The sequence below is a fragment of the Pangasianodon hypophthalmus genome, chromosome 11, assembly GCF_027358585.1.
Source record: "Pangasianodon hypophthalmus isolate fPanHyp1 chromosome 11, fPanHyp1.pri, whole genome shotgun sequence".
Taxonomy (NCBI): Eukaryota; Metazoa; Chordata; class Actinopteri; order Siluriformes; family Pangasiidae; genus Pangasianodon; species Pangasianodon hypophthalmus.
The window spans coordinates 12,857,652-12,870,632 of NC_069720.1; the positions used below are offsets into that span (position 1 = coordinate 12,857,652).

At 38.1% G+C, this 12,981-nt stretch overlaps 1 protein-coding gene across 4 annotated transcripts in view; it reads left to right on the forward strand.

The window, feature by feature from the left end:
- The window catches only part of eps15l1a (epidermal growth factor receptor pathway substrate 15-like 1a), a 37,101-nt gene extending 25,901 nt beyond the window's left edge, over window positions 1-11,200 (forward strand). For 2 of the 4 annotated variants that reach the window (XM_026930664.3, XM_026930665.3), the window contains exons 24-25: window positions 2,278-2,483; window positions 6,830-11,200. In XM_026930664.3, coding sequence (XP_026786465.1) covers window positions 2,278-2,483; window positions 6,830-6,976 — 353 coding nt within the window. In that variant the 3' untranslated portion in view covers window positions 6,977-11,200. Of the gene's footprint in view, window positions 1-2,277; window positions 2,484-5,093; window positions 5,132-6,829 lie in introns of all 4 variants that reach the window. The other 2 variants (XM_026930666.3, XM_026930667.3) reach the window with 2 other exon arrangements.
- The last annotated feature ends 1,781 nt before the right edge of the window (window positions 11,201-12,981 follow it).

A 12,981-nucleotide genomic window follows, 5' to 3' on the forward strand; every position in this document is an offset into this window, starting at 1 on the left:
CCCCACTTCCTCTGTGTGTGTATGGGTGTGTGTGTGTGTGTGTGTGTTTTTTTTTTTTTTTTCTTTTTTAAACTCAGGGTGACTTCTCTACCACAAACTCTCACACAGCTAATTTCTCACATTTTATTGCAATTTTGATATTAAAATATTACAATATCCTTATATCCTAATATTTTATAGAATTTGTTTTGTCTAATTAAGCCAGGTTTATTCCCATTTTATTTCTTATGTTTTTTTCCCCTACATTATTCTACAATGAATTCTTTTTTTAATTTTTTTTTGCGTACGGGGAAAAAATGCACACATGCTGTGTTAGCTGAAGAAAACTTTCCCGTATGTTAACTGTCTTTTCTGAGCGTCGGAGCGTTACATTCGCAGGCCCTTGTATTGTAGGTGTGAATGGAGCAATGATAAGCCGTGCTTGTTTTTTTTTGCTGGTTTTGAGCTGTCAGGGTGGAGCTCGGCGTTGTGGTTAGCTATTCCGTTTACTGAAAGAGAGAAACTGATTGCTGGTCTAATATAAATAACAGCCCAGTTCACATTGCGGTTAACACCTTTAAGGGGAACCAAGAACCAGTTTAAAGTTCTCATGAGAGATGCTGTGCCAATTGTACACAAAAAACAAGTGTTACACGTAAGCATTTTTTTGTGTGTTTTGTTTTGTGTAATTGCCTAACATCAGCGTTTTACACTTTTTCTTCATTTTAAGCAAGGTCTAATAATAAATGGTGTGATGGCTAAAAATATGAGACATAAATTAAATAACTTTATTTAACTAAAAGTTAAATAACTTATTTTTTATGTTGTGCCATCCTGCTGGTTGTTGAAGTGGCATTATTGGCACACCACAAGTGTGACTGAAACAATTGTGGGTTTTTTTTTCAGAGGGGGGGTTAATCTTTCGAGGAGGCTTTGTATTAGTCATAAAGGCATGCATGTGCACTGTCATGTAATCGGTACATTCTTAAATATTTTATCATTTTGCCATTTTTTTGTTGTCTTTTTTTCCCTCCTGGTTCAGTGTAAGAAGAGTAACAGTCGTCCCCTGACTAAAAAACAAGTGTGCTTCTAGATCAGGGTGTGGCACAGTTCTTATTCACTCACTCAGTCGAAAAGGAAATGTGAATAACGTGCAGCTCATGAACAGTACAACAGCTTCATGATTGTAGCACAAGCTTGCATCTGTTAATGACAGTGTTTTATTGTATAACATCAACAAATTTCACACCAGGATGAATAGGAATTAGCATAAAAGTGGATGGTGATTTGTTTGGGTGTTGAAGTCTCATGTCCAAGCAGAATACAACACTGACTCTTCAACTTTCCAGGAGAAATAGCCACATGTAAATATGGTCACACCTTCTCTCACCATAAGAGCAGTTTATAAAGCACTTTCAAACCAAAGTGTTAGACATACAGTTGCCACAAGCATAGGAAGAAAAACAGACACAGTAACACAGGCATCCAGTTTAAAATGTCAGAAAGCTATCATGTAAAATGTTTTGACTTGAAAGCTGTAACAGTGGGAGTAGACCTAATGTTCCACAATCTCAGGGTAGTGCCAGTCAACCCCTGATGTTTTAGCTGGGACTGTGAAACAGTTAAAAACATCAGAGTTGAAGATCTCAGAGATGTGGAGGCAGAAAATATGGTTTGAGTGCATCACTGATGTAAGGAAGTCCATGAAGGGCTTTAAAAACAAATAAAAGAATCTGAAATTGGAGGCTAAAACGGGGGTCATGTGATCCCTTTTGTAGTACTTTTAATAAACACTATACGCCGTCAGTATTTACCATGCTGATGTTACAAGCTTAAAGAAAGACTGGCTGTGAGAAGGAATTTAACTAGCCAAAAACAAACCATTGTTGGTTTCATTGTGGTCAGCAGTACATGTTGTTCTGTGTGTTTGGTAGCTGTCGTGTATGATAAAGTTAGAAACATGCTAGGAGTGACAGCCGAGGTAGCAGTGTTACATGTTCACAGCAGTAACTGATTAAACACAGCCAAAGCATCCAGAGGGACAGAGGTAAGAATTTTTTGTGGAGTCACAAGTCAGGATGGAGGTAACTGTCTGATCACAATGTGACTAGCCGTGAAACCGTGACACCATAAAAACCCTACTCGTGGTCTGACCAACAAACTTACCATCCACTTTAATGCTCAGTTCCAATCGTCCTGGTGTATTGTACAATAAGTTGCTGCTGTTGGTGGATGTGCCTAACATTTTGTCTAATACTTTAAAATGGAAAAAGTCTTTTTATTTCTGAACTCTTCCAGGTAAAAGCACTCCAACTAACCTATCCGGATCTGTGGATTCAGCCAAGTCGAGCGATCCCTTCCAGCCCTTCGGCTCTGATGCCAACGACCCGTTTCAGAGTAAAAAGGGGCTCGGGGACCCGTTTAGTGGCAAAGATCCGTTTGCTCCATCTGCTTCAAGTAAAGCCACTAAAGATTCTTCCTTGGGTTTTGCAGACTTCAGCTCTGTAAGTTGAGCTTAGTGATACTACTCTTCTTGTCCAGTCCACCTTTTCTTTTCTTTTTTGTTTTTTTTTTCTTTGTTCCCTCAAACATTCTCTGCTTTCTAGTGAGGTTTCTGGAACAGACCACACCATTTGGCTTCTGTAGCGCTCAGTCTATGCTCTTGCCTCATGCTGGCTACTCTCCATCTCTATTGCCATTACTCTTTGAGATTAACCAACTCCGTGAAATGATCTAGAACGATGAGAGAGGGGAAAATCCCCAGCAAATGTAGTTGGTTGTGTTGCAGCTGCACTGATTCTTGGGGCATTTTGACAGGAAAGGTTTCTACTTCCACCCTTCCTGGGGCAAAAAATTTGACTTTCTTTGCGATGAAAAATGGGTTACTGTTGATCAGAGCTTTATCTCTTACCGTATTTTCTTCTCAATCCAAGTAAAAATTGTCAACACTTAACTAGGTACAACCAGGAGAAAATGTAATTTTCCATTTATATGTTGGAAATTAACTTTTTATGCAACTAACATAACAAAATTGTATGTTTGTCGTCCTTTTTTAGTAAAAAGGAATTCCAGTTATCCACAGACAAAATGCATCACCACATGTCTGAAATTTATATCGAGTGAGATTCTGACTCCGTGAACATACGGGAAATAGTCCCGAAGATGTCGGAAAACTTACAAAGCATTGACACTGGAGACTCCTTCCAGAAAACTTCACAATATCATGATTCACGATTACACATTTTATGTGATTGTCTGGTGTAACATATTAGAATGAGTGCATTAATATAAACCTGTGATTGGCAGCTGCACTACTGTCAGAGCTGCTCTTATAGAAAATGAATCAACACCTTCTGACCAATCAGAATCCAGATTTCAACAGCACTGTGGTATAAATCTAATAGACAGCGTATTGCTGAATGGTGAGCAGGCACATGATTAAGGCAAGCATAGCATTAAAACATTGTTTTAATGGTATGTTTAAAGTAAACATCAGATTTTGGACCCAAGGCATGCTGACACTGTTAGTCCCTTAGCATGGCCTTTTCCCTCATGTTTAAGTTGCTTTGGACAAGAGCGTCTTCCAGATATTTTTTTTCCAACAGAAGTGGTTATAAAGTCTAAACTATTGTCATAATCTCATTATTATCAATTCATTTACATGCATAATTTAACATGACAGTTATAAGGCAGGACCTTGATGAAATGAAAAGGTCGTCTGTACGTTTATCCTGTACACACTGAGGCTTGCTAATGGTTTGGGTTATTGGCAGTAGGGGGCTTTTGGAGACGCTTCCATGGTGACTGGTTGACAGGAAGGAGCAGTATCACTACTCAGCTCTCAGCCTGGAGATTTCTCAGCATGGGATTTGTTTGTGCACTCATTATTTATAACTCATCATCTCTCTCAGCTGTCATTCTCCTGTCTTTTGTGCATGCAATGGGGACACGGTGCTTGCTAAACTTATCATTTGTCCATCAGTATTACTGCTAAATGTACTGTAATTAAAAAAAAAACATTCCATCTTTTTTAATAATAATAATAATAATAATAATAATGATGGTCACCTCTGCCAGAAAGTGTCTTTTAGTCTTTTTGAGACATTATGTAAGGAATAAAGCACTCTGTGCTGTGCTGTGCTGTTGTAGGAAAATCATCAACAACAGAGTGGTGTGGTGAAGCGGACTTACTGTTACCACGCTGAAGTTGATTATTTTCCTATAACAGCACATCAGAAAGAGTGTTATTCCTCTTATACCACAGCAATCTTACAATAATTAAATTAGCGTCTTTTTTTATTTATTAAAGGACATCACATCTTACTTTTATTGATATATAGTTATGTTTAATATTGCGTAAGATCCACAAAACAATTTAGTTCCTGTTATCGCTTACGATATAGTCGTTCCTTCACTAGCCTCTCTGTTTTCTCTCTCTCATGACGTTAATAAGACAAAAAACACAGATTGTCATGTTACTGAGGAGATTTTCCAATATCGGAAAACTCTCTGACCATAATAAAGCTCTGACACTGGAGACTCCTGTCAAAAATTGTTATATAAACATCTCACAGAAAATTTCCCCAAGTCCATGTATAAGTTACTAAAGAACCGATAACGTATTAGAAGAGCGCATGTGATTTGGAGCTGCACTACTGTCAGAGCTGCTGTTACGGGAACTGAATCAACACATTCAGAATCTGACATTCAGAATCTAGAATTCAGCAGTTCAGTGGTATAATGGTTTTTATTTCACACTTCTGTGCAGCGGTGACCTCGTTCTCCTCAGTGACACTCCTTTTATTCTGCAGATAATCTGATGTGCATGTTCTTCTCACGTCCATCCTGTTTGTTCAGTTTCTGTTCTCAAAGGAAATGGAATTTGTGCGTTTCGGAGCCTCCCGTTTTGAAATCAGTGCATGTTTCATTTTCCTGTTTGAGTTTATTACTTTCAGAAAACTTGATTTAAAGATTTATTGTGTCATTAGTGTTAGTGGTCTGTTCGATGTTCATCCTGCCCTTTGTGTGAAGTTCAGTCAGTCCTGTGTGACGTGTTTTCTCAAGTGGTTTTTTATTTTGTGTGTGTGTGTGTATGATCTAATTTTCTCTTACAGGGAGTGGGAAAGTGAAGGTAAGATCATCTGAAAATTTGGTAAGCAGAAATGTAAAGTGACTCGCATAAGTATTCACCCCCTTACACTTTTATGCGTTTTGTAGTGTTGCAATCTGGAAATATAACGGCCTTAACTGGGATTATGTCGTGAATCTATATAAATTATAACCCATAGTATTGAAATAAGAGGAAAATATCTCTAGGGTTTCCAAAATTATCTACAGTTAAAAAACATACGATTGCATAAGTATTCACTCCCCATTGCTGTGAAACTCCTAAATTGGCTGTGGTGCAACCAGTACCCTTCTGAAGTCACAGAATGAGTTGAATGGAGTCGAGCTGTGTGCAATTAATTTGTCATATGATCTCAATATACATACACCTGTTCCTGGAAGAACCCAGAGTTTCTTAGAGAACCTACTTAAACAAGCACCATCACAAACATCAAGAAGCTATCAAAACAATGTCCTGGAAGAGTATCACTCAGGGTTTGGTTATAAACACATATCACAAACATCAGGCACACTGCCATTAAATCCATTATTAAATGGAAAGAATATGATACAACCACGACTCTGCCTAGAGGAGACCATCTACCAAAAGTCAGTGACCAGGTAGGGAGGGGATTAGTCAGAGAAGCAACCAAGAGGCCAAGAGTAACCCTCACCATGATGCTACCACCCCCATGCTTCACTGTTGTGGAAAATTAAAAATTATTTTAAAAAAAATCCCAAACTTTGGAAATCCTGCCAAACACTATTAAATCCATTATAAAAAAAATGGAAAGACTATGGTACAACCGTGATTCTGCCTAGAGGAGGCCATCCACCAAAAGTCAGTCACCAAATAAAGAGAGGAGCAACCAATATTATAGGCTATTTTGGTAGTTTCATGATATAAAATCCCAATCACATCCATTTCAGTTCCAGGCTGTAACATTACAAAATGTGGAAAGGTTCAAGGGAGGTAGAATACTTATGCAAGTCACTGTGTTTATTAAGAATGAGAGCATTTAATAAATAAAAACGGTCATAATGTATTTCGCAATTTTCTGGTCTGGGGTTTGGTTTTCTAATACATTCAGTTTTAAAAATTTTAAAAACAGTGTACACCAGTTTAGCTCATTCTCTATTTTGGTTGTGTTCGAATGTGAAACTGGGATCATGTGACAATCGTGATATTTTCTGCATCCACTCTATGGCACTAAAGCTGAGGTGCCAATATTTACAGATTAGCTGTGGCATTTACATTTTTTTGACCAGTTGCTATGGCGATAGAGTGGATATTACATAAAGTAGCAGTCAGACCAAACACAAATAAATTCTCCTTGAAACAAACAGCCGTTTTGTTCATTGTTAAACGCCAGAGGTTTTGTTTTGTTTTTTTTCTCTGCCTGCTAGAATTTACTTTTGCAGTGTTGTTACCTCTGCTAATATAAAAATATTTCATCCTACTGCAGAGGGTTTTTTAAATGTTTTTTGGTGGTCGCTGTAGATAGAAGGTGGAACTGGAGAAATACTAGTGCATTTTTTAATTTAATTTTGTCCTTGTGTGTGTGTGTGTGTGTGTGTTCGCATTTTAGCTTTTCCAATGCTGTTTATTTTCGCACAAATCTGTGTGTCAGAGTCTTTTATACATGCTGACTTGTTGTTGAAGCTTGTGTCAGCATTAACCATATGCTCCACTGTGTTGTGTGTTTTTTTTTTTTTCCTCTTTTCTCCCCCTCTCGTCCTCCAGTTTGGGAATGAGGCGCAGCAGATGGAGTGGGCCAAGCGCGAGAGCGAGCGAGCTGAGCGTGAGAGGTTGAAGAGACTCAGGCAGCAGGAGCAGGAGGACCTGGAACTAGCCATTGCGCTCAGCAAAGCTGAGATGAACAACACCTGAATGCCGGCTCCTCCCTCTCACACACCATCTTTACACCACTGCAGCAAAGGAAAGTGTGTGTGAGTGTGTGTGTGAGAGAGAGAGAGAGAGAGAGAGAGAGAGAGAGCGATGGAGAACGAGTGAGAGAAAACGTTTTTAGTGTCTTAAATTTATTTTAATGTAACGATGGGGCAACCCACGTGTTATGTGAATGGGCTCGTTCATTCTACATGCACTGAGTTAACCTGCACTACTCTGACACATAGTTTATTTAAGGTGTGTGTGTGTGTGTGTGTGTGTGAGAGAGAGAGAGAGAGAGTGAGAGAGAGAGAGAGAGAGAGAGAGAGAGAGAATCTGTGAACAGGGCCATCCATAGTGATTTTAATCAGGAAAAATAAAATTCACGCACGTTCCCACTTTAGCCCAAAGACATGTTTGGTGTCTCTTGTTTGCATCTTTAGGTTTTTTTTGTGTGTGTTTGTGTAATAGACACTTATATCACTAAAAATCTTTTGTGTAAATATTGTCCACATCGTGGCCTTCAGTGAGGTCACACAGAGGTGCTGATGTGGTTTGGGACATTTGGGAACATCTGAAAGTTTTTCTTTGGCATAGTTTGGAATCATTTTGCTCCCTTGGATTTTCCTGATGGGGCAAACGATTTTCTGTTGCGGCACTCAGGAGCGAGACGTCTCTCTTACCAATTCAATTCTATTTTATCTGTATAGCGCTTTTAACAGTGGACATTGTCACAAAGCAGCTTTACAGAAATATATAAATTCCGAATAAATTTGAAATTTATAAATTTATCCCTAATGAGCAAGCGTCAGAGGTGACGGTGGCAAGGGGAAAAAAAACTCCCTGAGACGACATGAGGAAGAAATCTTGAGAGGAACCAGACACAAAAGGGAACCCATCCTCATCTGGGTGACAGCTGATAGTGCGATTATAAATAATATCCCTTCTATAACTGCGTCCTATACACTCCTGGGCAAAAAAAAAAGAGCCAAGCTCCAAATGGCAAAATATTAAGCTTTTAATCGTCTTACCAACAAATCATTGGTCAGGAAATTAGCAAGAATTAAACAGATAGATAACGGAAGTTAGTATGAGAGCTTTTCCCTTTGGTTTCTTTAAATGTTGAAGCCCTGTGCTCCTTGATGGGCTGCATCAGGTGTGACAGATACCCAAGTAATGACTAATCTTTTAAGAAAAAAAAACATCCCAGAAGATATTTTTGGGACATTTTGTACACTCAGACACGTGTTAGTTTGAATTTTACATCAAACATTTTAATCATTATCATGATTTTACCTTTGCATACAAGAAGACTATATACTTGAGTTTCTAGCTTTTCTCCAAACAGTTACTGCAGCAAAAGTAAACGAGCAAATGGCAGCACAGGAGATCTCAGGAGTGCTTTTGTTTAATTCTTGCTCATTTTCTGACTAATGATTTGTTGTTAAGACCATGAAAAGCTTAATATTTGCCATTATGGGCTTGGGCCTTTTTTTTTTTGCCTGGGAGTGTATAGTCAAATTTACCAAATGGCCAATCCCTTTCAGCCTTTTGGTTAACCTTATATAAAAAAGACAGAAGCAAACATCAGACACCAATCATTTCTGGACTAAATCTGGGGTAAAGAGGAAAATATTTGATATGAGACCATTCTTTAAATTCTGTAACTCACATTCTGAAGAAAAATGCTAAAATGAGAATACTCATGATTTCTTACGTCTGTAGTTGGTTCTCTTAATCAATTTCCCTGTCACAGGCTCTGAGCTGAACTGCGTGGTACGTGACCGGGGTGTAGTATATCGTATAAAAAGGATTTGCGGAATCATAATAAGCGCTGCTCTTGCCAAGTGTGAAAGACTGAGAAGTAAATGTACAAATCATTTCCTTTTATGTTCCGTACTGTTTCTGTGTCTGTCTGATGTGCAGAGATGAGTCATGCAGGTTAGACCTGATTTGATGCTTTCTTCACTCAGAGAGCAGTGCTGTATTGTAGGTCTGGCACGTGCACACACACACACACACACACACACAGAGCTCCCATCCCTGCGCAGGTTCGAATTTTCTTTGCCAGTTCAGCTCTGCAACTTGTTAGCAGAGTCTTCATGAGCTCATGATGTGTAAAACTTGAACCTGCACAGGACTTCAGGAGTGAAGAGGAGAGGCTGTGAAATAATCCGCTCATGTCGTTTTCATTTTGTTTTAATTTGCTGTCGATCACTGACACGCCTAGCGTTTTTCCAAATTAAAGCTTATTTGTTCTTCATAAGCACAATCCACTAAAGATGGTGAAATGTTGTAATGATATTAGTCCTGATCATCTTCCAGACTGTGATTAGAAACATGAACAAATTCTTCTAACTTTGCCATTTCCCTGCTTTACCCTTTCAGTATTAATCAAGACGTTTCCTGAGTTCTTTTACTAAAACTTTCCTGTATTTTACTTGAACCGTATGCTGTCTGCCATGTTTAAACCTGTGGTTTTAATATTTTGAGTTGTTGAAGTGAATTTGTTCTTGTTCAAACTTTCTCCCCATGGACACATGGACTTTATAGACTTCCTCGAGCTGAGAACATTAACTGTTCACCCGTCAGCTGCAGTCCTCTGTGTGAGTAAATTAACTCGGTTCAGGGACTACCAGAGTTCGAGTAAAGGTGCCACTGATATTCAGTGTGCTGTTTAGAATCACCTGCTAACTGTAACGTAGCCTACTGAAGGACAAATATTTTTGGTTTGCTCCTGTAATACTCCTTCATCGATCAGTGTGATGTTTTTTCCCCCTTTCCCCTCTTCTTGTGAGTAGGCATGTGCAGAAAATCCATAATGTTATACAAAAGGTAAGGAATAAAACACTTGGATTTAGAAAAATAATCAACAGTCAGGTGGTGTGATGCAAAGTCCTATAACAGCACACCTTTAAGGTTTTTTTCGTTTGTAATTGTTTGCCAACAATTATAATTTTTATTTATTGAAGAATGGCATGTTGTACTTTTTATCCATTTAGAGTTATTTAATGTTGTGGTACATCCATAAAACATGTTCCTGTTGTCACTTACTTTTTTATAAACAGTCATTCCCTAACCCTTTCCCTTTCTCTTAAAGAAACCTCAGAACATAAACTCTTCTATCTTGAGGATTTGTTGGAAAAGTTACAGCTTTACCAGTGACCGTTACAAAATTTTGACACTGGAGACTCTTTCCATAGACATCTCCTTACAGAAAAGTTCATAACAATGGTTACATACGTTTTTAGGAGCATCAACCCTGTCTAAGTTGTTACTATAGAAACAATAATGTATTAGAATGATCACATTGATATAAAACTGTGATTTGCAGCTGCACTACTGTTAGAGCTGCTGTTAGAGAAAATTCATCAACATTTTCTGATCAGTCAGAATCCAGAATTCAAGGTTAGACGGCTCCAACATCAGCACATGCCTACTCAGAAGCAGCAACGTCACACTTACTTTAGCATTAATTTAACAGTGTTACTGTATTCGTCTGGAGTGACTGTTTTTCTAAATCCAGATGACCCTCCTCTGAAAATATTTTAAACTCTATTGTTAAATTTTATTTCTGTACAGAAAGATGTAGGGTTCTGTTAATAGTTTACATCGTCTTAAACTCTTATTCAGTGTGGCTGCATTTTTTTTTTGGTTTTTTTTGGTTAGTTTTTGTATTTTCTTTTTTCTCTCTCTCTCTCTCTCTCTCTCTCTCTCTTTTTTTTTGGGAGCTAAATAACATGAAGCCTCACATTTCATTAGATGCTCACTTGTGCTGTATTCATCTCCGTTACCTCCATTGTGCAATAGTTTGTATATTTTTATTTGTGTACTGAAATACCTGTAAACTCATTTTAACTCTTTTATTTCTTTATGAAAATGTGAGTGTTTTAAATGCCTGGTCATGTCAAAGCAAACGATCCACCGATCATGCGCTGGTTGCGCTCTTTTCGGCCTGCCTTATTCCCTCGCCTCTAGACGACGAACAAACCAAATTATTAATCACCATACTGAAATGCATTTAAAAAACATAAGTACATAATGTATATTACATGTTATATTTGTCTTATAAAAAACAAATAACTCCAAATGTGTAACTGGAAGCATTTAAAAAGATTTCAGAAATTAATAGTCACTAGAAAAGCTTGGGTTTATTTGAAGATGCCAATGCTTGCTATGTGGTCCTTTGTTTCACAGAATAAAATATACACCATTTCAGATACATAACCGTGTCCTCTATGATTATTTGATGATGAAAATACCTTAGATTTGGACAACTGGTTAATTTAGAGCAGGGACTTTTCCTTTGGGTGGGTGAAGATTCTACAGTGTTTTCTACATTTTTTTGCACTCATGTCAACTAATTGAATTGCGCTTTAGATTCTTGGGAGAGTTATGACTCTGAGAAAATGAAAACGAAGAGCAGCTGCAGTATGAACCTGTGCCGAAGTTGGCTAACTCAAGCCGTGTGAACTAACAGGAAATTCCAGGCTGTTTTTTTTTTTAGTTTATTTACTTGACATGTGTTGGTGGTGGTGCAATGAAAATGGAGGACTAGGGAGTCGGATAGATTCGATTACCTGCCAAATCTTCTGTCCGATGTTTACTTGTGCTTCATTCTTCTCTGCTTATTTACCTCCTTTCTCCCTTGAGGTCTTCATCCTCAGTTTCTAGAGAATAAATAATAGAAATAAAGCAACAGTCAAATAGCTTTTAGGACTTATTAGGCAATTTTATGTAGATTTAAATCTTTTTTATTGTGCTTTGAGATTCTAAACGTACTGAAAGTCCCGGCTTATTATTCAAACCATTATTCAGCTTAAAGTACAATATTCAGTAACTAAAATGGAGCTAATAACGGCTATGAGAGTTTATCAGAAGGGTCTGATTTGCTACCAAATTGAAAACCACCCTTATCTGTCTGAACAAGACTCTCTTCATCTTTTAGATCTGTAGGATTTCAGTTTGGCTCATAGGTGTGTGACAATGTACCAGTATGTTAGTATACTATCAAGACATTCAAAATATTCTATATGTTGCCTTCCCCAAACTGTTGCCAGTAAGTGTGAAGTACATAATTGTCTAGAATGTCTTTGCATGCTGTAGCATTAAAATTTCTCTTCACTGGAACTAAGAGGCCTAAACCAATCTTGTCCATGAAGACAAAGTGTGTCAAGTTTGGTGTGAAAGAACTGTGGCCTGCAGAGAGCCCTGACCTCAACTCCATTGAGTTGAACACTTTTGGGATGAATCAGAATGCTGACCACGTGCCAGGTGGCTGAATGGGCAAATCCCCACAGCCATGCTCTAAAAAACCTCTGGAATGGGATGTTCAACAGGCACATATGGGTGTGATGGTCAGGTGTAACTACACTATTAGTTAATCCAATTGGCCTTTACACCAGACACTGGCAACATGTAAAACTGTGTGAAAATATCATGTGAAATGCAATACATGAAGCTTCCTAACGAACCTCCAACGAACCCAGGCATTTGCTAGCGCTTGCTTATAGGGCGCAGGGCTCAGTGGTCTTGTGTGCATCAAATCAAAGCAATCTGAAAGCCGAGATGAGAGGCACACTTTAAATACAATTGGTGCTTTCTGTGGACTGTGCATGTATTTATGAATTTTTGAAGTAAAAGTCCTCTAATATCTGCTAATTCCCACCGGGAATTATTGGAGGTGGTTGTCAGAATTTTGTGTCCTTAAAATGGCCAAAAAAGTTGAGAACCCCTAATCTAGATCTAGTCATTTCCAGGTATAGAGAACCCTTTAAAATGTGCTTCAAATATATCTTAAAAAAAAAAAAACATTTCCTTCAAGCAAAATATTTGAAACAGTCAAACCTACTAAATGTAAAAACAGAGCAAACTGTATTTCTGTCTTGAGATGATAAATTACTAAAGGCTGATCAATCCTGTCAACAAGTACATTTTAAAGTCCAGTCCACCACTGGGGAACCAGCACCAATATTATAAACATGATTAGATCTCTGAGAACATATTAC